Source organism: Festucalex cinctus, chromosome 15 (assembly GCF_051991245.1).
Source record: "Festucalex cinctus isolate MCC-2025b chromosome 15, RoL_Fcin_1.0, whole genome shotgun sequence".
NCBI classification, from domain to species: Eukaryota; Metazoa; Chordata; class Actinopteri; order Syngnathiformes; family Syngnathidae; genus Festucalex; species Festucalex cinctus.
Window position 1 is genome coordinate 24,462,484 of NC_135425.1, and position 23,566 is coordinate 24,486,049.

At 41.5% G+C, this 23,566-nt stretch overlaps 1 protein-coding gene across 2 annotated transcripts; it reads right to left on the bottom strand.

Moving 5' to 3' along the window:
* Window positions 1-2,660: 2,660 nt before the first annotated feature.
* lhfpl2a (LHFPL tetraspan subfamily member 2a) lies at window positions 2,661-23,419 on the bottom strand. Of its 2 annotated transcripts, none has more exons than XM_077498200.1 (3): window positions 23,148-23,419; window positions 4,166-5,783; window positions 2,661-3,004 (listed from the first exon to the last, which is right to left on the bottom strand). In XM_077498200.1, exons 2-3 carry the CDS (start codon window positions 4,611-4,613, stop codon window positions 2,748-2,750), a joined length of 705 nt encoding a protein of 234 aa, XP_077354326.1. In that variant the 5' UTR covers window positions 4,614-5,783; window positions 23,148-23,419; the 3' UTR covers window positions 2,661-2,747. The 2 variants fall into 2 exon arrangements, with proteins under 2 accessions (XP_077354326.1, XP_077354327.1); XM_077498201.1 differs by lacking the exon at window positions 23,148-23,419 and adding an exon at window positions 8,200-8,698.
* Between the last annotated feature and the right edge of the window lie 147 nt (window positions 23,420-23,566).

Sequence of the window (23,566 nt, forward strand, 5' to 3'; positions counted from 1 at the left end):
CATGTATAGTAAGGCATTTTTTATTTGATTAAAAAATCGACCATGTATAGTAAGGCATTTTTTTTATTTTGTTAAAAAAAACGACCATGTATATTTAGGCGTTTTTTATTTTGTTAAAAAAAACGACTATGTATATTTAGGCGTTTTTTATTTTGTTAAAAAAACGACTATGTATAGTAAGGCGTTTTTTATTTGATTAAAAAAACGACCATGTATAGTAAGGCGTTTTTTATTAGATTAAAAAATCGACCATGTATAGTAAGGCGTTTTTTATTTCATTAAAAAAACGACCATGTATAGTAAGGCGTTTTTTATTTTGTTAAAAAAACGACCATGTATAGTAAGGCGTTTTTTATTTTGTTAAAAAAACGACTATGTATAGTAAGGCGTTTTTTATTTGATTAAAAAAACGACCATGTATAGTAAGGCGTTTTTTATTTGATTAAAAAAACGACCATGTATAGTAAGGCGTTTTTTATTTGATTAAAAAAACGACCATGTATAGTAAGGCGTTTTTTATTTGATTAAAAAAACGACCATGTATAGTAAGGCGTTTTTTATTTTGTTAAAAAAACGACCATGTATAGTAAGGCGTTTTTTATTTGATTAAAAAAACGACCATGTATAGTAAGGCGTTTTTTATTTTGTTAAAAAAACGACCATGTATAGTAAGGCGTTTTTTATTTTGTTAAAAAAACGACCATGTATAGTAAGCCGTTTTTTATTTGATTAAAAAAACGAGCATGTATAGTAAGGCGTTTTTTATTTTGTTAAAAAAACGACCATGTATAGTAAGGCGTTTTTTATTTGATTAAAAAAACGAGCATGTATAGTAAGGCGTTTTTTATTTTGTTAAAAAAACGACCATGTATAGTAAGCCGTTTTTTATTTGATTAAAAAAACGACCATGTATAGTAAGGCGTTTTTTATTTTGTTAAAAAAACGACCATGTATAGTAAGGCGTTTTTTATTTGATTAAAAAAACGACCATGTATAGTAAGGCGTTTTTTATTTTGTTAAAAAAACGACCATGTATAGTAAGGCGTTTTTTTGTTGTTAAAAAAACGACCATGTATCGTAAGGCGTTTTTTATTTTGTTAAAAAAACGACCATGTATAGTAAGGCGTTTTTTATTTGATTAAAAAAACGACCATGTATAGTAAGGCGTTTTTTATTTTGTTAAAAAAACGACCATGTATAGTAAGGCGTTTTTTTGTTGTTAAAAAAACGACCATGTATAGTAAGGCGTTTTTTTGTTGTTAAAAAAACGACCATGTATCGTAAGGCGTTTTTGATTTTGTTAAAAAAACGACCATGTATAGTAAGGCGTTTTTTATTTGATTAAAAAAACGACCATGTATCGTAAGGCGTTTTTGATTTTGTTAAAAAAACGACCATGTATAGTAAGGCGTTTTTTATTTGATTAAAAAAACGCCCATGTATAGCAAGGCGTTTTTTATTTTGTTAAAAAAACGACCATGTATAGTAAGGCGTTTTTTTGTTGTTAAAAAAACGACCATGTATAGTAAGGCGTTTTTTATTTTGTTAAAAAAACGACCATGTATAGTAAGGCGTTTTTTTGTTGTTAAAAAAACGACCATGTATAGTAAGGCGTTTTTTTGTTGTTAAAAAAACGACCATGTATAGTAAGGCGTTTTTCTGTTGTTAAAAAAACGACCATGTATCGTAAGGCGTTTTTTATTTGATTAAAAAAACGACCATGTATCGTAAGGCGTTTTTGATTTTGTTAAAAAAACGACCATGTGTCGTAAGGCGTTTTTTATTTGATTAAAAAAACGCCCATGTATAGCAAGGCGTTTTTTATTTTGTTAAAAAAACGACCATGTATAGTAAGGCGTTTTTTATTTTGTTAAAAAAACGACCATGTATAGTAAGGCGTGTTTTATTTTGTTAAAAAAAACGACCATGTATAGTAAGGCGTTTTTTATTTGATTAAAAAAACGACCATGTATAGTAAGGCGTTTTTAATTTTGTTAAAAAAACGACCATGTATAGTAAGGCGTTTTTTATTTGATTAAAAAAACGACCATGTATAGTAAGGCGTGTTTTATTTTGTTAAAAAAAACGACCATGTATAGTAAGGCGTTTTTTATTTGATTAAAAAAACGACCATGTATAGTAAGGCGTTTTTGATTTTGTTAAAAAAACGACCATGTATAGTAAGGCATTTTTTATTTTGTTAAAAAAACGACCATGTATAGTAAGGCGTTTTTTATTTGATTAAAAAAATGACCATGTATAGTCAGGCGTTTATTTTGTTAAAAAAAAAACAGCCATGTATAGTAGTTTTTTTTTTCATGGCGATGTATAGAAATGCTTTTTTTTTTTTTTTTTAAACAACCATGTAAACTAATGCTTTATAAAAAAAATAAAAATAAAAAAATAAAAAAAATAAACGTGCGATTAGTAATTTTTTTTCCTGTTGCCTGGCTCACTTAATGGTGATTGCTTATTGAAGATACAGATGTGCAATTTTAAAAAGACTGTATATTATGAATGGTCGCCTGGAGCACCCAATCGCTTCTTGCTTGTGGCCCCTGGGGAATGGACGCTAAGAAGAGGAACACATAAACACACGTACACCTGGAAAAACAAAGAGCCAGTGGACATTGCTTGATTGTTTTTTTTCTTTTTTTTTTTTTATTGATTGGAGTGGCATAACCCCCGAATGAAAGAGTGACAGGATTGAAGCATATTTACACGTATTTACAGTCTGGTGGTCGCGTTCAGAGGAGGCAAATGAGGCTCTTGCCCTCCTCGATCTCCTCCTGCACCTTGTCGCTGGACGTGGCGATCTCGGCCTGCGCCGAGAAGACGGCGCACAGGAAGGTGAGCGCCGTGCCGCCGGCGGCCGTGTAGAAGGCCCAGCCCATGGAGCACAGGCCGGCCCGGTACGGCGCCGCCTCCGCGCCGCAGTACAGGCGGGCCTTGTCCGAACCCCAGCCGGCTGGGTACAGCATCAGGCCCAGGATCAGGAACAGGCCTGCGTTTGGGGAAAACGCGGGTTCATTGGGGGAGTGCTACACAAACACAACCGTGTTTTCAATCAAGTCATCATTTTTTTAAAATAAAAAAAATAAAAAGTTATATTTTTCGTGAAAATAAAGTTAGACTTTAAAAATAATGTGAGGTTCATTTTCAAGAATTGGTCATTTTCCTAATCAGAAATTAAAGTCTCATTTTATTCAGCAATCTTTTTTTTTTTTTTTAAACAATTATTGAGTATATTTTTTTTCCCCACAAAAACAATTCAGGTTGTTTCAAGAATACATTTGTCAAGAATAGTGACTTTTTTTTTCCCAAAAAATAGTCATATTTTTTCCAAGACAATATACATACTTTTTTTTTTGTTTGTTTGTTTTTTAGCAGCAATTAAGTATTTTTTTTTTCACAAAAACAATTCACGTCGTTCCAAGAATAATACATTTTACTTTTTTTTTCCCCTCAAAAATTGGGTCATATTTTTCCCAAGACAATATTCACACTTTTTTGTTTGTTTGTTTTTTTTATTGGAAAAAATATAAATAAATAAATACCCCGGACCCTCAAAAAAAAAAAAAACAGATAAACCAGCTCTTGAAAAAAAAAAAAAGTGTGAACATTCTTTTGGAAACAATGTGACTCAATTTTTGAGAAAAAAGGGACTATTCTTAAAAAATGTATTATTCTTGAAAAACAATTGTTTTTGTGTGTACGGATTCATTTGACTATTTCTGACCCGGTTTCGTGTTTTCAAGCTCATTTTGATTTTGGCGCCCACGTTACTGTGTACGACTGCTCAAGAGTCCTACTAGAACATCCGAACTTTATTTGGGGTGAATCAGAGCCACGTGATTGGTTCATTCAGAACACACTGTGACAAGAGGGTGTGCACACTTATGCAACCCACATTTGTTTACTCTTCATTTTAGTTTGTTTAAAAGCGTTTTAGCAATTATCTTGGTCACATTTATTTATTTATTTTTTCCATATCACAAAAAGCTGGCATTTGTCCAGGGGGTGTGTACACTTTTTCTACCTGCTGTGTCATTGCGTGTGTTTCTATGGCTTTTGTTTCTCTTTGTGTGGCGTGGGAGAAGGAAATGAAAAGTAGGTCATAAATTCTTTCCACATGTCGCTGCTCGACACGCTGACGGATTCTCACCGGCGATGCCTTGCAGCAGGCCGCAGACGTTGAAGATGCTTTTCTTCATGATGCTCTGGAAGCACATGGTGAAGACGGAGATGAAGGCCACGGCGCACAGCAGCAGGATGCCGGCGGCCAGGAAGATGGAGGTGGCCTGCCAGAAGCCGCTGGCGATCTCGCCGAAGTGGACGGCGTAGGGGCCGCACAGGACGCCGCCGCCCCGCTGCAGGTGCGGCAGCTTGACGCAGCGGCCGTAGATGCCCAGCGTGGGGCGGTAGGCCTCGCCGGCGGTCGCCGCCGCCGCCGCCGACGCAGACGGCGAGGAGGCGTGGCGGCGGTGGTCGGCCGTGCGCGGGAAGCCCACCAGCCAGTCGCTGCTCATGAAGGCGATGAGCTCGCCGAAGGCGCACACGATGCTCAGCAGCGTCCACAGCATGGAGCGGCACGTCACGATCACGTGGCACATGGTTCGACTGGGGAGCCGAGCGCCCTCGCAAAGTCCTTCTTTTAGATCGTCCTTCAGTTCGAACTTCAGACCTTGTTCTTTCAGTCCTTCTATGTTTAAGTCTTTCAAGTTCTTGAGTAGGGCCTTCTTAAAGTCCTCGTATTAGGCCTTCTTCATGGCCTTCAGGTTCTCCTCAAGGTCTTTTTCAGTTCCTGTTCTCGTCTTCAAACCCTTAAGTTCTTCTTTACATTCCTGGTGTTAGTCCTTTAAATCCTTAAGTCCTTGTTTCAGGCCTTCTTTTACTTCTTCAAGTCCTTCATTGAGTCCTTGTTTCAGATCTTTTGCAAATCCTTCAGTTCTTCCTTCAGACCTTGTTCTTTCAGTCCGATGTTCAAGTCCTTCAAATCCTTGTTTTGGGCCTTCGTAAAGTCCTTCAATTTGTCCTTCAGGTCTTTTTTCAGTTCTTTTTTTTTTTTTTACTTCCTGTTTTAGATTTTATACCCTCGTTATAATCCTTCCAGTTCTTTTAGTCCTTCAAGTTCTTGTTTAAGTCCTTCTTTAAGTCCTTGTTTAAGTCATTCAAGTCCAGTCGTTGCTTTATTCCTGATTTAAAGTTCTTTGAGCCAGCGTGATCCTTGTTTCAGTTCTTTCCTTGGCCCTTTAAGTCCTTCTTCTTGTTTTAATCCTTCTTTGACTTCTTGAACCTTTCACACCTTGTTTGAGTCCTTCTTAAAGTCTTGTGTTAGTCTTCCATTCACATCTCCTTGATACTCTTTAATTCCTTCTTGTAGTCCTTCTCTCAGTCCTTTTTGTCCTTGCAGTCCCGTCATTCAGTCCGCGTTTTCGTCCCTTTTTCCAGTTCTTTGCTTCCTTCTTTCAGTCCCACTTGTCCTCTTTAGTCCTTTTAATCCTTCTGGTCCATGTTTTAGCCTCTGTCCCCTTTTGAGTCCTGTTTTTACTTCTTTTTGTCCTTCCTGCTCCTTTTTTTTTAGTCCTTCTGGTCCTCTTCAGTCCTTCCGGCCCTGGATAGTTTTTTTCAGGTCACCCCGTCGACTTGCTTCTCAGAGTTTCCTCTTATCTTCTGACCGCCGTTTGACTCGCAGGCCTCCTCCTGGCAGGGTAGCAGCGGTCTCCGCCTCTACATGGTTTCGAGGCGGCGTTTCCCCGGTAGCCAGCCCGCGTGGGACACACCTGCCAGATAGGAAAACAAATAGGAGGTGAGTCACTTTTTATTGCATGGCAACTGACCTACTTCCGTTACTCGTTGGTGAAAAAGTTTGGGGGGGAAAAAAACCTTGCTTTCAGAATCGGCGTGAAAGGGGTTTTTGGGTTACGACTCCATTCCGCCTTCCAGCTGGCCCATTGTCGCCGTAAAACCGGCACAGAGATACAAATAAACAAACGCTCGCCATGGCGACGGCCGGGACAGCGGAGTGGCCGTGGATCTGGGAAACGTTTCCCGTTTGTGGCAGTGTTAATGTGGTCTCTTTTTTTTTTTTATATCCTCGTGATAAGAGATCCACTAACAGGCTTTCTTAGTTGTCACGTAAACGTGTCCAAAGTTTGCAAAAGATCAGACCCAAATTGGACATCTTCTTAACTCAACCATATTCACTTATTTATTTTTTTTCCACCAATTTTACCGGGTAGAATAAGTCTTCACTGGAAAATATTTTTCATGGACCAGCATTTTGGATCAATTTTTCTTTAATTGTAGAAGGTTGTCTTAGACTTAAACCTTCAGTTTTCGTACAAAAAATCAACTTCACCTGGAGCACCATTCGACCCCCCCAGTTTGTTTGTCTTTTCCATTTGTTTCTTTTTTTCATTTGCCCATTTTTAATGTTTGTTTTTGTTATGAAGTTTGTTGTTGTCATGTAAATGTTCCTTAAATGTTCAAAGGGTTCAACCTGCTTGGGACCACCATTCAGGCTCAACTTTTTCTGGGTTTTTTTTTCTCCACCCCTTCTCATCTTTACTCGACTGTTACATCTTGTGTGACGTAAACGCACCTCAAGTCTACAAAGGAACAGTCTTGTTCTATTTTGGCCCAGATTTGAATTTTTCCTGCATTTTTACGAGCTAATTGTCTTGTAAACGCACTTTAAGAGTTTCTTGGAAAGAAACTGTCCTGACCACCATTTTGACTCAGCTTTTTTTTTTTCTTGTCTTTATTTAAATCGGTTGTTGTCGTATAAATGAACACTAACTTTTCTTAGGATCGGACTTCTTGTTGTTGGCCACCATTTTTACATTTCCTCCCCTTTGTTTTAGTATGTTGTTGTGGTGTAAACATTGGCAAAATCTTTCAAATGATCAGACTTCATTTTTTGAATGTACGTTAAGTTACAGTTCTTGAATTCGTACACGTTCCAAGGACCAGATCCGTCCTGGACCAGAATCCTGGCTGAGCTTCAGACAAACGGAGAGCAGCACGTAAGCGAAGCTTGGCCAATGAGCAAGCGCTGCCAAAGGTTCAAAGGTCAAGCGCCCCGCCGCGACCCGGCGTCTCATCCGTGCAGCTGCGTCCAATTATCACGCGTTTTGTGACACTTTTCCCGTCAGAGAGGAATTAGCCTTCAAATGTTTGACCCCTCACAAAGAGAAGAAGCCTTGAACGCGTTCGTCTCGGGTCCACGTGTCGAGAAAAAACCTCATCAAAGGCGCTCTCGGACGCCGCCAAGTCTCAAAGGTCGGTTGCGGCCAGCCGAGCGCTCACGGGCCTCAATATTGAGGTCGTCACTTTTCTACGCGTGCTGGTGAAGCGCAACTCAACGGGCATGACGAGGATCAAAGACACGAATTGCAAGTGTAACGTGCGCTATTATTTATTTGTTTTTATCCGTGGGGTATTTTGAAGAACGCATACCACAAGACACGTTATTCAGACCCCCGGGAACTGTTGTCAAATTGCGGAAAGAAAAACATAGTCGCGCCCAGCGACTAATTGGGGCACGGCATCGTCTATTTGAGGAGGCCGAAGCATCTTTATCTTTGCGAAGGCAGATTTGCTGTATTGGATCTTTGTTTTCATTTCAACAATGAGGCTGTTGTGCGTCGGGCGAGCTTTATCAGCAGTCACGTGACAGCCGGGCAGCCGTTACGCTATCAGGCGCAGGCTGACCCCGGGTCAGCTGCTTAATGGAGTGCCTCAGGGTCGGAGTTTTTCGCTCTCTTATCTCTTCGTTGCCTGCTCAACAAGACAGGAACTCCAGTGTTTCCTTTTAGACTTCACGATATGACCTACATGAGGAATAAATTGCACACATTGCGAAGCTTGCCTTTCTAAACAAATGATGAATTTTGGCCTTTGAAATTCTGCTAGCTTAATGCTAACATATAATGTGAAACACCACAGACAAGCTCACGGAAAATAGCATTGATGTTAAGGTAATTATAAACCTTCAAGCAACTATTACTTTAAAAACAGACACATCAACACGTACAATAATACAGACAAACATTTTCTGCTCTGTGGCAACAACAATTCTTGCTTTTGGCAACTACAAAATTAGTTGGGGACCTTCTCTGCCTCTTCTCCTTGCTGCATCTCGCCACAATTGACATTTTTAACATAAAAGGATCGTTTTCATTAATGTGAACGTACCGCCGGGATGACAAACGGCCTTTCGGAGGTTTTGCATGAGAAGGTCCTGCTCCCAAAAGCAGCTCCAGATGACGCCAGCAATCCCAACAATGGGCTTAGTAGGTCGCGTGCAGTTTTTGGACGCCGAATCCTTCCTGGCCTTGTCACCAGTGAAGGAAATATTTCTGGTGTAATAAGAGCGGGACAGCAGAGTCAGCTTTTCCACGAGCCATCAGGCCAATCTTTCCTAACACTTCAGCACATCTGCGGCCATGTTTTGATCGGGCGGATTACATCAGCTCCACCGCACCACGTGTCCAGAAAGTCACCAAATTCAGTAGCCCAAAAAATAAACAAGAGTCCAACCTGACTCCACGGAGGCTCGTAGTCTGGTTCTTCAGGAGAGCAGACACTCCGGGACTAGGCCGCCCCGAACCGTTCCACCATTAGCCCTCCCACGCCTCCTCTGATTGGCTACTCCACCAGGGAAGGAGGGGACGGTGGGGGTCACTTGGTGAGAGGGTCCACATGGCGGCCACACTTGTGCGGCGAATCTGGGTTAAAACAACAAGCAGAGCTGGATCTCCCCTCTTTTGTCTCACTGGGCTTTTCGTCACCACTCTCCGACGGGCCAACAGCAACATCCCGTCATGTGGCCCCGACCGGGACTGTTCACAATCAAAGCCGATGAGCTCATCCGCATCGCAAACCTCCTCCAGGCACGGTCAGATAAGAGCGTTGCCAGGACGTCGAAGGGTCCGTCCGAACGCGCGGCAGATTCCCCACTTCGCCGTCCGACTGACCTTTGTGTTCAACTGACACAGGAAGGACAAATGAGTTCCACATGTAGAAAAGGCGGCGGAGTGAGGGCCCGGCATGGAAAGTCTGAGGAAGGAGGCGTCTGAAGAGGACCTGATACAAACCAAGTGCTGACTAGTAAGCACCTGTTTGTCTCTAACAGATCTGAACTATGGGCGACGTTTAGCTTCACGTACAGAGCAGCCAAAATGACGGAAAATGCGGGGTCAGGTTTCAGGTCGCATGACTTGACGACAGTTAGACTCAAGTTGCCAATTTTAGGACTTGGGACTTGCTCAAGATAAACCTTTTCATAATGTATTGTTCCAGAAAATCAACCTGTACAAAAACCAAAGCAGTATTTCCAATAGGAAAGCATGCATGTCCAATTAATCCGTTCCAGAGTTTGGAATCAAGACCCCAAAATATCAACAAAAAATACATTTTAAAGAGAATAGCTACAGCAAACTGCATGAAATAAATATAAACAACTATTAAAATGGATCAATGATCATTTAACACAAACACTTCTACTGTCATTGAAGAATCTTGATGGCGGATGAAAGACAGCCATTTTCATACTTTGCGTTTCTCTCATTTTTCATAAATTGGTTGTCAATCTGAACTTTCTGTCATTTTTTCCCAGATGACAAAGCATACACGCTCAAACATAATTGCCAAAAAAAAAAGACAATTTGTACATTACTTGACAAGTCTTCTTGTTACATTTGAAAAATCAGCATTTTTAAGCTAATTCAATTTGACAAACAACAACCACGGCATCTAACTTCTAAAACCCACAAAGACCAGTAAATTGAGAAGATAATGAATTCATAGACAATACAGAGACAGGACTGGGGTCATTTAAAAAAAAAAAAACTGCAATTGTTAATGTGTCCAGCTAACTCACGTACTGAAACTACTGCAAAGTAGCTAATGGGGAAAAATGTTGAGACTGAGCAGGATTGAATGACTTGATTTATGACCTGCTTAACCAAAGTAATGACTTGACTCCCTTGAAATTTACTGGGGACCCGACTTCACTTACTTAGCCACTGCCACAGTAATTGAGACTTGTAAACTTGAATATTTTGGACTTGCATTGGACTCGTACAATAACTTATGTGTACGTAAACAAACTCATTGTCCACCCACATGAAACTATGATTACGTATGCTACGCTGCATAGGGAAATGCTTTTCTGTAGGTGTTCACAGTTTATATCTCTATGAGGATTTCACATGTGCAAGCAGTTTTTGTTGATATCCATAAAAGTGTCCCGATTCCACATTGCCACAAGCACGTTGCTAGCTTCACCATCAAGTCTATACGTCTTTGATGCAAGGGTTCCAAAATAAAAAAAGATGGATGCTAAAGTTTTTCCACTCAGTTTTGGCCTTGGAAGCTCCACCAGTAAATCTAAAAAGGTATTTGCAGCAGATAAACATTCCTTGGATTTAGCAAGGCCATAAAAAAAAAAAAAAAAAAAAAAAAAAAAGACAACGCAGTAAAAGTGTCGCTGGTGAGTCTAATTACAGATGCAACGCTGTGACTGGACAACCGGTGCCTGGTAAAATACAGACAGGAAAACAAGCCGGTTGGTGAACGTTTGTCAAAGACACGCGGAGCCATCTGACAGGCCGAAAGAGACACGGGAGGTTTTTTTTCCTCCAGCAGTTCAGACACAGCCCAGGCCGCTCACATCAAAGCGAGGAAGGGCCGAGCTGGGACAGCGGCGTCGCCGGGCGGAAAACATCAGCGGCCGCTGCCGGTTTCATCTTCGCTTGTCAGGGGCCGTACGTGATTGATGGTCTGGTGAAGATCTGACGGACAAATATTGGAACGAGGCAGATGTACGGGAGACTTGAGTAATAACACCCTTGACACATCGTCTGTATCTGTCAGCAATGAGACTCTTGAAGGTTACCTTGTTTAAAAGAGAGAAATTACAAACTCCCTTGAAATGCTTAATGGCCGATTCTGCCGGTTTCACTCAGGAAAATACACTTTTTAAATACAGGATTTAAACAATCAAACTACTTCTCAATTTACAGCTATGGGCTTCTCTTAATGTCTGGTGGTGATTCTGTCCTTTTGCTGAGGGACAACTCATATCGATTTGTTTGGCCTTGGCAGAGGAACACGCGTCTTTTAGTGTTCTTGTTTGCACGCGGGTTGCATCACTAGCGGCAGGTCCACTTGTGTGGAAAAAGACGGCCGCCGAGGAGCAAAAGTGTGGGGGGGAAAAAAAAAAGAAAAAAGATGGAAGATACAGATGGAGGACGGAACATTTGGCACTGGAAGGAACCCGTTGAGAGTTTTCCAGTGGAGGAAAATAAAAAAATAATGAAATCACATAACGGCCACATAAAAGCCTGCTGCGAGATGCAGGTTACTAGGCGACGGCTCAAAAGAGGCAAAACAAACGCGGCAGGGCAAAGTATCCGATAGCTGACGGTTGCACAGCTCGGACAGTCAAAAAAAAAAAACAAAAAAAAAAAACAGATTGACATGATTCACGGGGGGACGGATGGATGTTGTCTGCAACCGGAGATGCTGAGCGTCACGACCATCTGGCCGCCATGAAGACCCGTCGACGAGCATGTGGAGGCAGATGTGAAATATGTAAACAATCACAGGAAAGAACGGCAACCACTCCAACACAAAGCGCGTTTATACCCATCTGTACGTACTTACGCATAAAAATAATGCATACATTATATGGATGAAAGCTTTGGGACGGATTCCACTGACAGGAAGTGAACCCAAACCTTCTGGTCAAAGGACGACGAATTACCAAGCAGCGCTTCGGCATAAACACACAACACGGATGCGTTGAAGGTAAGGAAATCCCAATAGTGACGTCCACGGGAAGCCAACGTGGGAAAGAGCGCAAGAGAATAATAGTTGCTGTAAACAGGCGGTGCACCTGCGTGGGCACCTCTAGAGGGGATCTGGTGGGTCCATTTGATGGAGGGGCTGCGGTGGATCGAGCATCGTGGTGGCTGAAAAACGAAAACCTCTCCCAGGGGTCTTTTTACTGCAAATATATAACATGTGCGGGGAAAACAACAAAGCGCCTTAAGTGTAATGGAAATGCTCTTAAAGTTAGCCCAATTAGGCTAACTTGAAGTTTTCTTGACAGATGTGATGACAAAAGGGCATTCGCTGTTGCACAGGTGCCCAACGGTTGGCCATGACTTCAAGAGGAATTTCACGCGGAGCAAAAGAGCACAATGGTGATAAAAGTGAAAGCTAAGTGAAACGGAGCTAAATTGGTGGTTGCATTCTTCGCACCTCTTTCCTCGGCTTGTTGACGGGCTGGGGAGTTCTGAGGGGGCCCCAAGTAACTCTCGGTTTCCCACCGTTAGCGCTCCAGAGCACAGGGGCCCTCGGGCCCGACACTGCATCCATTATGCTTAACCGTTTCCAGCCCCACCTTAGGCCCCAAAATAGCCCCGGGATCCATAAACGAGGACGAAGGGGGGAGAGCGAAACCCCACCGCTGCAAATCCCTGTGCTTCTGTTTTCCAGGCAGACGCAGGAAATCGGTAAGTCGGCAGAGCTCGGGTGGAAGGTATTTTGTCGGATATCGGCAAGCATTGTTCCCACCATCTTTTGTGGCGAAGATGAGCCCCCTTAATCCCGACTTCCCCCGAGGCTCCGACCTGCTGAGATTCCCACAAACGACACTGACGGAGAATTCTCAAAAGCGGATTTATCTGAACGGCCTAGGGGGGCTAAAGATGACGGAGGCACTTCCAACTTGACCCCGTACTCAAAGCTGGGAGAAACAAAAAGCCGGAACAACGCCAATGAGACACATGAGGAGCGAAAAGGAGGTTGGTTTTATCAGACAGATGCTAAAGTGTTTTCACCAACTTTTTCAAACAGTGACAACTGCTTTCGACGCAACAGGAACATGTGCCATTGTCATTAGTCGTGATTCCAAAACTTCAACCCTGTTCCAAGCCTTCCCTTACACACAGGTGCCATCCCCGGCTCTGCTACGGTTCTGATACTACCCCCAAGCGTCAGTTTCTGATGTAACAAGTAAAGTTTTCTGACAGTGACAATTATGCGGTCCAGTCCAGTTATAAATGTCCTTAAATAATGTACAAACAAACGTAACGTGGTAAACATCCCGACTCACAGGAAACAACGACAAAAGTTGAGTTTGACCGTGTTCATACTTTTCAAAATTCTGATGTTTCAGAAACGACAATTTCCATCTGAAAGCATTTAGACGCAAAATCATTTCAGGTCACACATGTGGCAAAGTACTTTTGACAAGGTTAATCGTGAGAAAAACGTTTTTGAAAAATTTTAGAACGTCATGTCGAAAACGTCACATGGTATTCGTTCCAACACATGACTTAAAATAATGTGGACTCTTCATGTTCTCATTGTACCTTGTCACAATTTTCCACGTAAACAAAAATTGCTAATCATGTTAGACACTAGACAGTAGACTCTAGTGATAATAAAAGCAAAGAAAGCAGAAAAAAATATATCATATATAACAATCCCAGACTGTGCTAAAATAAGTCGAGACAAGTAGAAAAATTCATGCCACGTTTCAAGAAAAATGCTGAACTTGACCAAGACAGAAGCTGAAAAACAAGATTGAGATAACAGGAAACAGGCGGCTGACATCAACCCCAACTATTTTGGGCATGGACATGACAAATGATCACCTTGTTTATTATCGTTGGGGGGGTTTCCACTTTTAAAATGACCTTCACAGGTGGTCCCCGCTCCCTATCGCCCATGCCATTGTTTTTCCCCATATTGGAAAAACATACAGGCCCCAACAGAGCAGCCTCAGACACCCCCGACTTCCTTCTTCAACCTGATAAATACCAGCAGACCAATTTCCAGAGTCACTGGAAGATGACGGCTTGCCTCCAAATGTAGAACTTAACTGTACTGTGTCAAGTACAAAGAGGATGAGTCGGCATCTGGTTGAGTTGTGATGATTTCTTGATGATTGACGGTTCCTTACACTGGTAGGGAACAAAGGCAGGAATGGGAATTGCTTTGTAGTCTTGCTCAGAAGAGGCCCAAACGCATCAAAGCAGGAAAAGCAGGAAATCTGGTTTGTTTTGAGACTATGGAAACCTTGGCCCAAATGTTTGGACAAAGTTAAAGACGTATAGTGTAAAGACCACTCACGTGGAAACTCAGGATGGACTCTCCTGCCAAGTCCGAGTGATGACGATGATGATGACATGATTGGACGAAACAGTCAGTGATTACAAAACAGTCCGAGCTTGATGACTCATCAAATCGTCATATTGAAATGGTACATCGCATCAATTCCATCTGACTGAGAAAACAGGGCAAATGTCTTGAACAAATGATTTCCTCTCATATTCACCAAGGAGAGCGTTGCTGATTGGCTAAACTGGTCCTCTACCATCATAGGTCGAGTGCATGAAGCGTCCGTCGAAAGGAAGATACTACATGAGGTAAACTGCTTGGAAGGGAGACTCAACAGTCAAAACCGGCCGGAATTTACATTTCCAAGTGTGACAACGTCATGGTAAAATCTTCGATACCTTGAATGAACATTTAACAATCAGGTATTGTCATGACGAGGTCGTCGATTAAGAATGTCTTCCTCTCTAAGTACGGGTTTGGTCTGACGGTCAATGGATGTACTTGTTCAAAACATGTTTTCATTTTTACATAGTTGAATCTTTTTTCCATCTGGTCGCTGTCATGACGTGCCTGATAAAATAGGTGATTGACTTTTGAGAAGAAGTACAAATTTGAAGGATGGTTATAGAGGTTCTTATTTAAAACCAAACGTTAATATATTTCTGCTATGTACTTCTCAAAAGACAAAGAATCTTGTTGAAAAGTGTAATTTGTCACATGGTGGAGACGCAAGGTTTTTCCATCAGGTAATGGTCGCTGGTAAAGTAGGTCATCAACTTGGGAATGTATTCCTCCTTTGGGCCACTCGGCTCCTCTCAAAGTAATGACACGCATATATCAGACTGCAGATAATTAACTAATAGCTTTCCCCCCGTTTTACATGATCCAGACCTCAGTTCACTCGCAGTTCACCAGAGCGGAAAGGAAAAGCATCATCACTGGTCAAATGGAGCCAATTACACTGTGTTAACTAACTAACTGTACAAAGACATCACGGAGGGGGTTGCATAGTTGCAAGAATTTTCAATTAGGGAATTTTCTATGGTAATTAATCAACGGGAATTGATGGGAATAAAGCAGGAATTTACCAAACAGATGGTAAATTCTAGTAACCAACAGAAATATTCGGAATATTTCCAAAATTAATCTTAAATTCCCATGGAAATTTCCCGGACACCTTCCCGAAATTTGCTGGGAACTTTCTACCCTTTTGCAATCCTACGTATAACAAGCGTGCCTACACAAATGATTAACACAGGATTTGTATTTGTTGGGAAAAAAAAGACAAACTCAGGGCTGCTATCACGGATTCAATAACGAAGAAATGTAATCAAATAAAGCAGGAGCGGACACTTGGGAGCAAAAGCTGCAGTTTTTGCAAAGAAAACTCTGGAATAAGCTTGGAATAATATGCAATTCCCACACCGGCTTCGGTGGGATCACCAGACGTGACGACGCTAATACAGCATCAATCAAGCACTGAGCATTTACGGACTCTTGCGTCCTTTTTTATGACAACATAACTGTAAATAAAAGGCCACTTGTTTTGCAGGCAGTTCGTCGGAAGTCCGGGGAACACGCCGTCTCTCGGGTCCTAAACTCGCGAGATGACTTTTGCCGGTTACTATCAGCACAGACGTGCTTAGCTCGCAAATCGCTCTTGGCAAAGGGGCGATGCTGGATGCTGAGCACTTCCACAGCTGGAGGAGGCCATTATGCGGGCCTGGGGGATGTCTGCAGGTACGCTCACAGCAGCCGGCGCCGCCACAAAAGACTCTATTCAGACACTCTTTGGGGTATCCGAGGGTTTTAAATTAGGAGGGAACCACGCGGTGCTAACTTTGTCTTTGAGGGTGGGACCTTCAACGAGGCGTTTGGTCAAGATCTGACCTTGAGGAGTTGTTGTTAAGAGTTTCTTATTTTACTGCAGTCATCAAGTTTCACCGCCGTGCTCAACGGCAGTCAAATATTTTTGGGATTCATCGTCATCCATTTGTCTGGTGAATGGGGGTTTAAATTTTTTAGAAATGAAAAATCTCACGGGACAAGTTGGTCCAAACAAATGGACCAAAATGGGAGACTACCAAGTGTCTATTGGCAGAGTTAGTTGACTTTGATTGATCAATGGCATCAATGATATTTGTTTTTGCGTTCTAAGCTTGCTGTGCGGGCCACCAAACACAGGCTAGCTCATTTGCTCTCAGGTGTGTTGGAGGAGTGAAACATCTAAAACATGCATGACTCTGCCCCTTCAGACCTGTGACACAGAAAGACCACATAACAAAACAGAACGGAAATGGGCAAGAGAGCAGTCTTAAGGAAACGGTTAAGACATGATCTGCAAATGAACTCCATGACATTTTTTTTTTTTTTTGTAATGGTGTGACATCACACCGCTAACCTCCATGCTAATCCCCTTCATTAGCCCTTCAAAAAACACTTAACACAGCTGCAGAGGCAAAAAAAAAAAAAGCTCCTCTACGAAAGACGCCTTCTGCTCCCCGGGGCTCTCGCTGATTACACACTGGGGCCGCTAATGCAATGATTGTCCCAAGTACTCGCCAATTTCCTCCGCCATGCGTGCGTTTTGTGTCGGTAGTGTGTGCGCGCGGACCGCACACTCGCACACAAACATGACATCATGGCACAATGATGAAATCGGACGTGCAACAGATGGCTGCCGATTTGGGAAAGCTGATTTATAATTGTGATTCTTCACACACGCACAAAAAACATGCCGGATGAGGAATGAGAGAAGGAATAGATCATAGCAAAAGAATGATGACTAATACAATGCACTAATTGAACTTTGTCTGGGCTTCTTTTCATACATACAAAATGTTGTAAGAACTTAAACATTTACCATAACGACTGTGACCATATATTAAAAGTGTGTAATATACTAAGGAGCTAAATAGCTGTAAGATTTACCAGCAGCAATGTCCGGTAACCTTTGAACTATGCTGATGTCACCTTTACAAACTGAACAATCATAATTGGATTTCCCAAACAAGAGGCATTTTATTGAGTTGCTGATGCTTGGCCGATTTTATTTACACTTACAAAAATATCACAACTTTTAAGTAGCATTGTCAAGCTTCAACACTGCCAAATCAGAAATAAGGGGCATGAATAATGGAGGAGACTTGTCTTTTATCGACTTTCTTGTAGCTTCGTTAGTCACAGTGCGCTGATAAGGGCAGAGTATTTACAGTGCTAACAACGTTAGCGATGCCCGTATTGTCGTTTTAGGCGTGTTGTGGGAAACAACGCAAACCCCTATTATGGAACAAAAGGTCCAGGAAACGGATCACAGATGGTAAGCGAATTTTAAAAGCTCAATCTTACAGCAAAAAAAAGAAAGAAAAAAAAGAAAAAAAAAGTTATGATTCTCATGAGTTTGGTGTTAGCGTTGGAAAATACATAAAGCAAATACCCGGCTAAAATGCTACCACCAATCCACCATCTACAAACAATAACCAAGGAACAAACAAAACAAAACAAAAAAACAATTTGGAGCTATACCTACATTTTGAGCACTAACTAACAAATGACAAGAACAGAGACTGTAATTGTATATATTGTGGTTAAAAGTGTAAGAACTGAGGGATGGATGGAGGTCAGAAGCAGATGTTTAAAAAAAACAAAGTAGCAGCCGTCAGAGTGAACGATTTCTGAGGCAACTAGCGGGAAGTCATTGCTGGCGGACTGAGGGTTGGTGGGGGGTATTTTCTGAAGGGGCGGGGGGGCAGCTCCAGACGCTTGCCCCCCGGGAGATGGATCACAGATGTCTGACCCTGGAACGCTGCAGTTAATTGTGAAACTAAAAGCCTCGCTTTGGCTTTCTGGTTTTATCTCCAATGTTTGGTCCCTTGGATAATGTTTTCGTGTCTGGACAGTAAAGGTGATTTTTTTTTTCTCTCAACGAAGAAGCCACATCATTTTAAGACAACATTTCAAAAGTTAAGAGAGTTAGTGATATATAAAAACATCTTACTTTTGGAGGAAAAAGTCGATCTCAAAGTTGTAATACTACAATTTTTAGAACGGAAAATTACAGGAATGTAGTTGCCATCTTCCAATAAAAATGTTTGCGTTCCGTCTCATATTAGCTACAAACGATAAAATTAGAATCCTCTACTGACAATTCCGAGCTGACGTTACAAATCAAAATGGCGGTCTTACGCTGCATTTGAGGAAGGTTTGAAGTCGGATTTATCCCACTCGGAGTGTCGCAATTCCACCCTCAAAGTGTTCGAGGCAAACGTAAACAACAAAATTGTTTATTGTTCTGGTTAACGCAGTCATTCCAAATCACATTGCGTCACGTGATCGAATGTCTTGTATTTGCAGTTGCCTCAAACGCTTTGAGGTCGGAACTGGCGCAACCCGAGTGGGCTACATCCGATTTCCCACTTTCCTCAAAGGCAGAATTTATTCTCGGTAAAAGTACGCTTGTTCGGAACTGTCAATTGATGCAATTCCTGTCAACCTCATTCACTTTCTTGTGAAGTAAGTAGCTTGTTTTTAATTCCATTCTGGTGTCTACAAACGGCAATTTAAGAAAATAACACTTGGGCCAACACTACTCGTATTCTACGTTAGCTTTGTGCGACTACGTGCATGTGTGTGCGTGTGTGCGTGTGAGGTCCCCCGGGTCACGTAACATTATCCCCGAGTCAGTCTGCGAGTCACCTGGAGAGTCGTCACACTACAAATCAAAACCACAGCTGCTCGGACCATTAGCCAGTCCCTGCGCTATGTGAACACTACACCAAATTAACTTTTACGCCACACGCGCACAGTCTACACATTCAGGTTGACTTCTTCTTCCGCCGTAAAAACCGGCCAAACAGATGATGAAGTCGAATCGTTTTGTTAGCGTTAGCTCAAACTGACAACAATAACATCATTGTGAAATAGCCAAGCTGTTGTCATTGAACTTTGGTTGCTCTACCAAAAATAAAGCAGTGTCCTTGCTGTATGTTTACTGTCTGTAATATTTACTATTGTGCACTTTTTGTGATTACTTTAAAATACCTATTCGCGGTTTGCTATTTGCTTAAATGATGATTTCAGATACACGTGTTTTCAGGTCCAAACATGGATACGGGGAAGAAAAAAAAATTAATTGGTAATTAAAGGCACCACTGTAAAAAGCAAAGCAGTTGGGTGTCCAGTGTTATTTGTAGCGCACACAGCTGCGAGGCTTTTCCGTGACTTGGAGCCACATAACCATCAAACATTAGCATACAGCTGCGTACGGCGGTTCAACCCGCCGGGAGCATGTTGCCGCTTTGATCAGGAATATTCCGACAGTTCTGGCAGCGACGATGATGACGTCGTCGTCGTCGTCGTCGTTAGCCGGAACGAAGGCAGCCGTCTTTCCCCTCCTGAGAATAATGAACCCCCCAGTCCCCCCACCCCCCCCAAAAAAAACTGCACAAAAAGGCACTTCACCCTTCCCCCACAAGTCATTCACTCCTTTCTTTTTTTTTTCCTTCTTTCAGGGGGAGTGCTTTGTTTTGGCCCTGGACCCCACCCTGTAAGCTCCGGGGGCTGCTGGAGGTTTAGGTGCCCCCCTTGCCCCCTACCCCCAAAACAAAGAGCTGCCTAATCTGATCAAGAGTGCATGACTGCCCCGGCAATAAAGTTTCACGCCAGTTTGTCGACTCCAAAATCAGCTGTTTGGCAGCATTAGGAGGACAGGAAAACACGTGGGAACTGCGAGGGCTGCCTGATGCCTGCTTGCAATGTTATGAGGGGGAAAAAAAAAAAAAAAAAGATGGATTCTTACCATAACAGTCTTTTTTTTCTGAGAAATAAAAATAAATAAATAAATGTAATTTTATTAGATTAATACATTTTATTTTCAATCAAAAAAATCACTATTTTACAATAAAAAAAAATAGAAAGTATTTTTCAGAAAATAAATACATTAAAAAAATGATGGATTGTTGCAATAAATGTCTTCCCCTGGAATATGCAATAAAGTTTTGTGCCACTTTGTCGAGGCCAAAATCAGCTGTTTGGCAGAACAAGTAGGACAGGAAGCCACGTGGGAACATTGAAGGGTGCCTGCTGCACTTTGTCACATTTCACACGGACGTGAGCCGGTTTTTTGTTGTTTGTTTTTTGCCATTTGGAAGCTTGTCGAACATCTCAGAAAGTTGGAAAAACGCGGATGGTAACATGATGGAAAAAAACAAAAAACAGCTGTTTTATTTAAAGGAGTATTAAGGCCACATTAAAAGTAAATAAAAACAAAATTACGAGAAATGAGATGTCATTTTATGAGAATAAAAAATGGGTCAATATTACCAGAAAATTGTTGTAATAAAACAAGCAAAAGGCTGGACTTCTAGAAAAAACAAACAAACAAAAAAACAGTACAATCTTAAACAATAATTTAAATCTGTTGAGCCTTAAATCATATTTAATTAAAAAAGACAGTTTCATTTAAACATTAAAATGTGTTTAAGTATATTACAAAAATATTCAACTAAAAAAAATCTGACAGAGAAAAAAGTCATACATTAAAAAAAAGCAAGCAATGTTTTGTCAATGCAATGTCACCATAGAGCTTAAATTTGTTTTTTTCTTTAAGGAAATTAAAAGTCATCTTTTCTTTTGAAAGGGAAGACTCTTAATTAAAGTTGTATGCATGTATGCTTATTTTTATCATTTCTATATCCTCAGAAATGCTCCCAAACCTTCCAAGTGGGAATTTATGAGTGGAGACCAAAGCGTGGGCAACTTCAGAAGAGCATGAAAAGCTCACCATGTGGCCCACGTGCGGGAGTTTGTCGTTTTCCGCCATACTGTACACTCTAATTTCTGTCCAACTGCACGCGTGACGACAGGACGGTCAGCTTTTTTCTTTTTTTTCCCCACACTTTGAAAGTGTAGTAAGTAACGCAGCCTTCCTGGAGCATCTGTACAATAAGCGTGCCAAGAAAGACAGCGCGGCACTTTTTTTGTGGCCTCAAAAGGAGGAGAGCGGCATTCCGCAATCCGCAGGGACGGGACAAATGAACCCTTTTCTTTTTTTGTGGTTTTGAACGGGGCTCTAACACGGAACCGTGCGGGACGCCATGCATCGGTAAAACAAAACTTCACAGTTTGAAATTGCAGAATTTACAGGTAGCCATACATCAGTGAGTGCTTGTCAATGTTTTCCTGTCATGCACGGTGAAGACGTCACTGGTTTCTCACTAACAGTTTCCAGGCGTTGACTTGTTTTTTGCTTTACTGCCCGACACCCGACCCCAAAGTGCTTTGTCACGGCTGACAACACTTTCACCCGCAGTCACAAAAGAAGAGCAACCTTAGACGTTGTCCACTGAAACTCACCCCAGACAACAAATGACAGGCGTCGAGGCGTTAGCCAGACTTAAAGACACTTTGAAATGCCGCTTTGTGCAAAATGGGCAACTTTGTTTACGTGCAAACGACATCCAGGCACAGCCACGCTCCGCTCGATGCGTGTACGGAGGCACAGTTATCAATTTATGGATCGTTTGGTCATTTTGTTGACTTTGTGAAATTGCATCTTGACGAGACCAACTACAACTCATTGACTCAACTAACTTACTCAACAAACTAACCTACTCACACTCTAATTACCTTATCAATTTACTCAACTGGCTATCTCACTGATTGAGTCAGCTAAAATTCATCTAACACAATGACCTCATTAAGCACACTCACTAACCTACCCAACTAACTTAACTCAGTCAAATCCAGCTAATTTACTCATTCACACAATAACTCATCTAACTTACTCAACTTTCTCATTCCCTCAACTAACTCACACTAACCTACTCAAGTAACTCAACTGATTCAGTCAACTACACCAAAGCAACAACTCGGCTAATAACCTCAACTTCCTCAGCTAAGTCACACTAACCAAAACCAACTACCAGTACAGTAAGTCATTCACAATAAAGTAACAAAATGTATGCACATACTCAACTACCTTACGTCAGCTAATTTACTTAGTTGCTCAACTAATCAACTTCATTAACTAACTCATCCGTGACGCAGTTACACACTTCAATAATGAAACTAAATAACATTGATTCTTCATTGTGTATGTACAGAGAATAGCGTATATGGCATTGGCGAGAAAATATCCACCTGTCTATTTTATATCACGTTTATCCTCATTAGGGAGACAACTGAACACCTGATTTTATACATCCTGGATTAGTGGCTAGCCAATCAAAAGGTACATGTTGACAAACAATCCCTCACACTTTAAATTATGGACAATTTCAAGTATTTATTTTGTGTGTTGACAGATTGAAAGCAGCCATTTTAAATCTTTTCTTCCCAGAGCCCATCAATTATTTAAGCAATTCCCTTTCTTTGTTTACATTACATTAACCTCAAACTCATCCGTTTGTACAGTAAGACCAAGCAAGCTAACGCATTCGATGAAACCAAACATTAGCTTCTAGCTAGCACTGATTGGTATCGATCCACTATCGACCGGGAATAGGCATTTTACAGCTGATTACAAACTACAATAAAGTTGTGTTTCGCCTATAAAGTAGAAGGTAGTAAGTATAACGTTTTAGAACAAATGTAAATAGAGACCGATATATAGAATAGATGCAAGCGTTGGTGTTAAAACTTACTTTACATGTGCTCATAACAAACCTTTTCACAAATTGTTGACGTCATAGGATTCCTTTTTTTTTCCTTTTTTTTTTTTTACCCAGTGGCAGATTCAGCACAAATTATCCAGTCCAACTTATTTTTTTTGTTCACCAAAATAAGCTCGTTCGTCACTTTAGATTATCCTAACAAGTGTCTTTAAAACTTTTTGAATATATCTTTCAAATAGACAACAAAAATTGAGATGGGTGGACGCCTTATCAGAAGCGCTTCAAACCGAAAAAAAAAATAAAAAATCTGTCAGTTTGGCTTCGACTAGGAAGTGGAAAAGCAAGGAAATGAGTGGACATGCAGGAAAGTACGTGAAATATTATCTCTGAACTTACGTGGGACTGAGAGATGCTGAAGGAAGCTTTTTTTAAGAACTCCCACACGACAGATGACTCCCTTTTGTCAAAGTGGCTGGATGTTTCCCCCTCTTTTTGGGCGTCAGATGAGAATGGGGGCGAACTTTCCCTTTCCTTCGAGTCAGCAGCCTTCTGCTCTTTTCTGTTCCACGTCCTCCGGCGGACCGCAGAAGAATGAATGGCCGCCGCCAACCTCCACGAAGTTGGCCAGCCCGGGCGGTGGCGAACCGCTGCTTGGGTGGGCGTGATCAACTAGGCGGAGAGTAACCAATCAGCGACCGGCTACCGGCGAAAACAAATCGAAAGCGAGCTGCTGTGGAAGTAGCCAATCAAGACACCGCACCGTGATCGTTCTTGAAGAAGTTCAGCAAATACGTTTTTTTTTGTCGTTTGATTTT

Bases quoted from the DNA above. Each gene is read 5' to 3' on its own strand.
- lhfpl2a (XM_077498200.1), bottom strand. From the start codon at position 4,613: ATGTGCCACGTGATCGTGACGTGCCGCTCCATGCTGTGGACGCTGCTG. The intron at 3,005-4,165 runs GTGAGAATCCGT...CCCCAAACGCAG, and splicing joins CCTGCTGCAAGGCATCGCCG to GCCTGTTCCTGATCCTGGGC.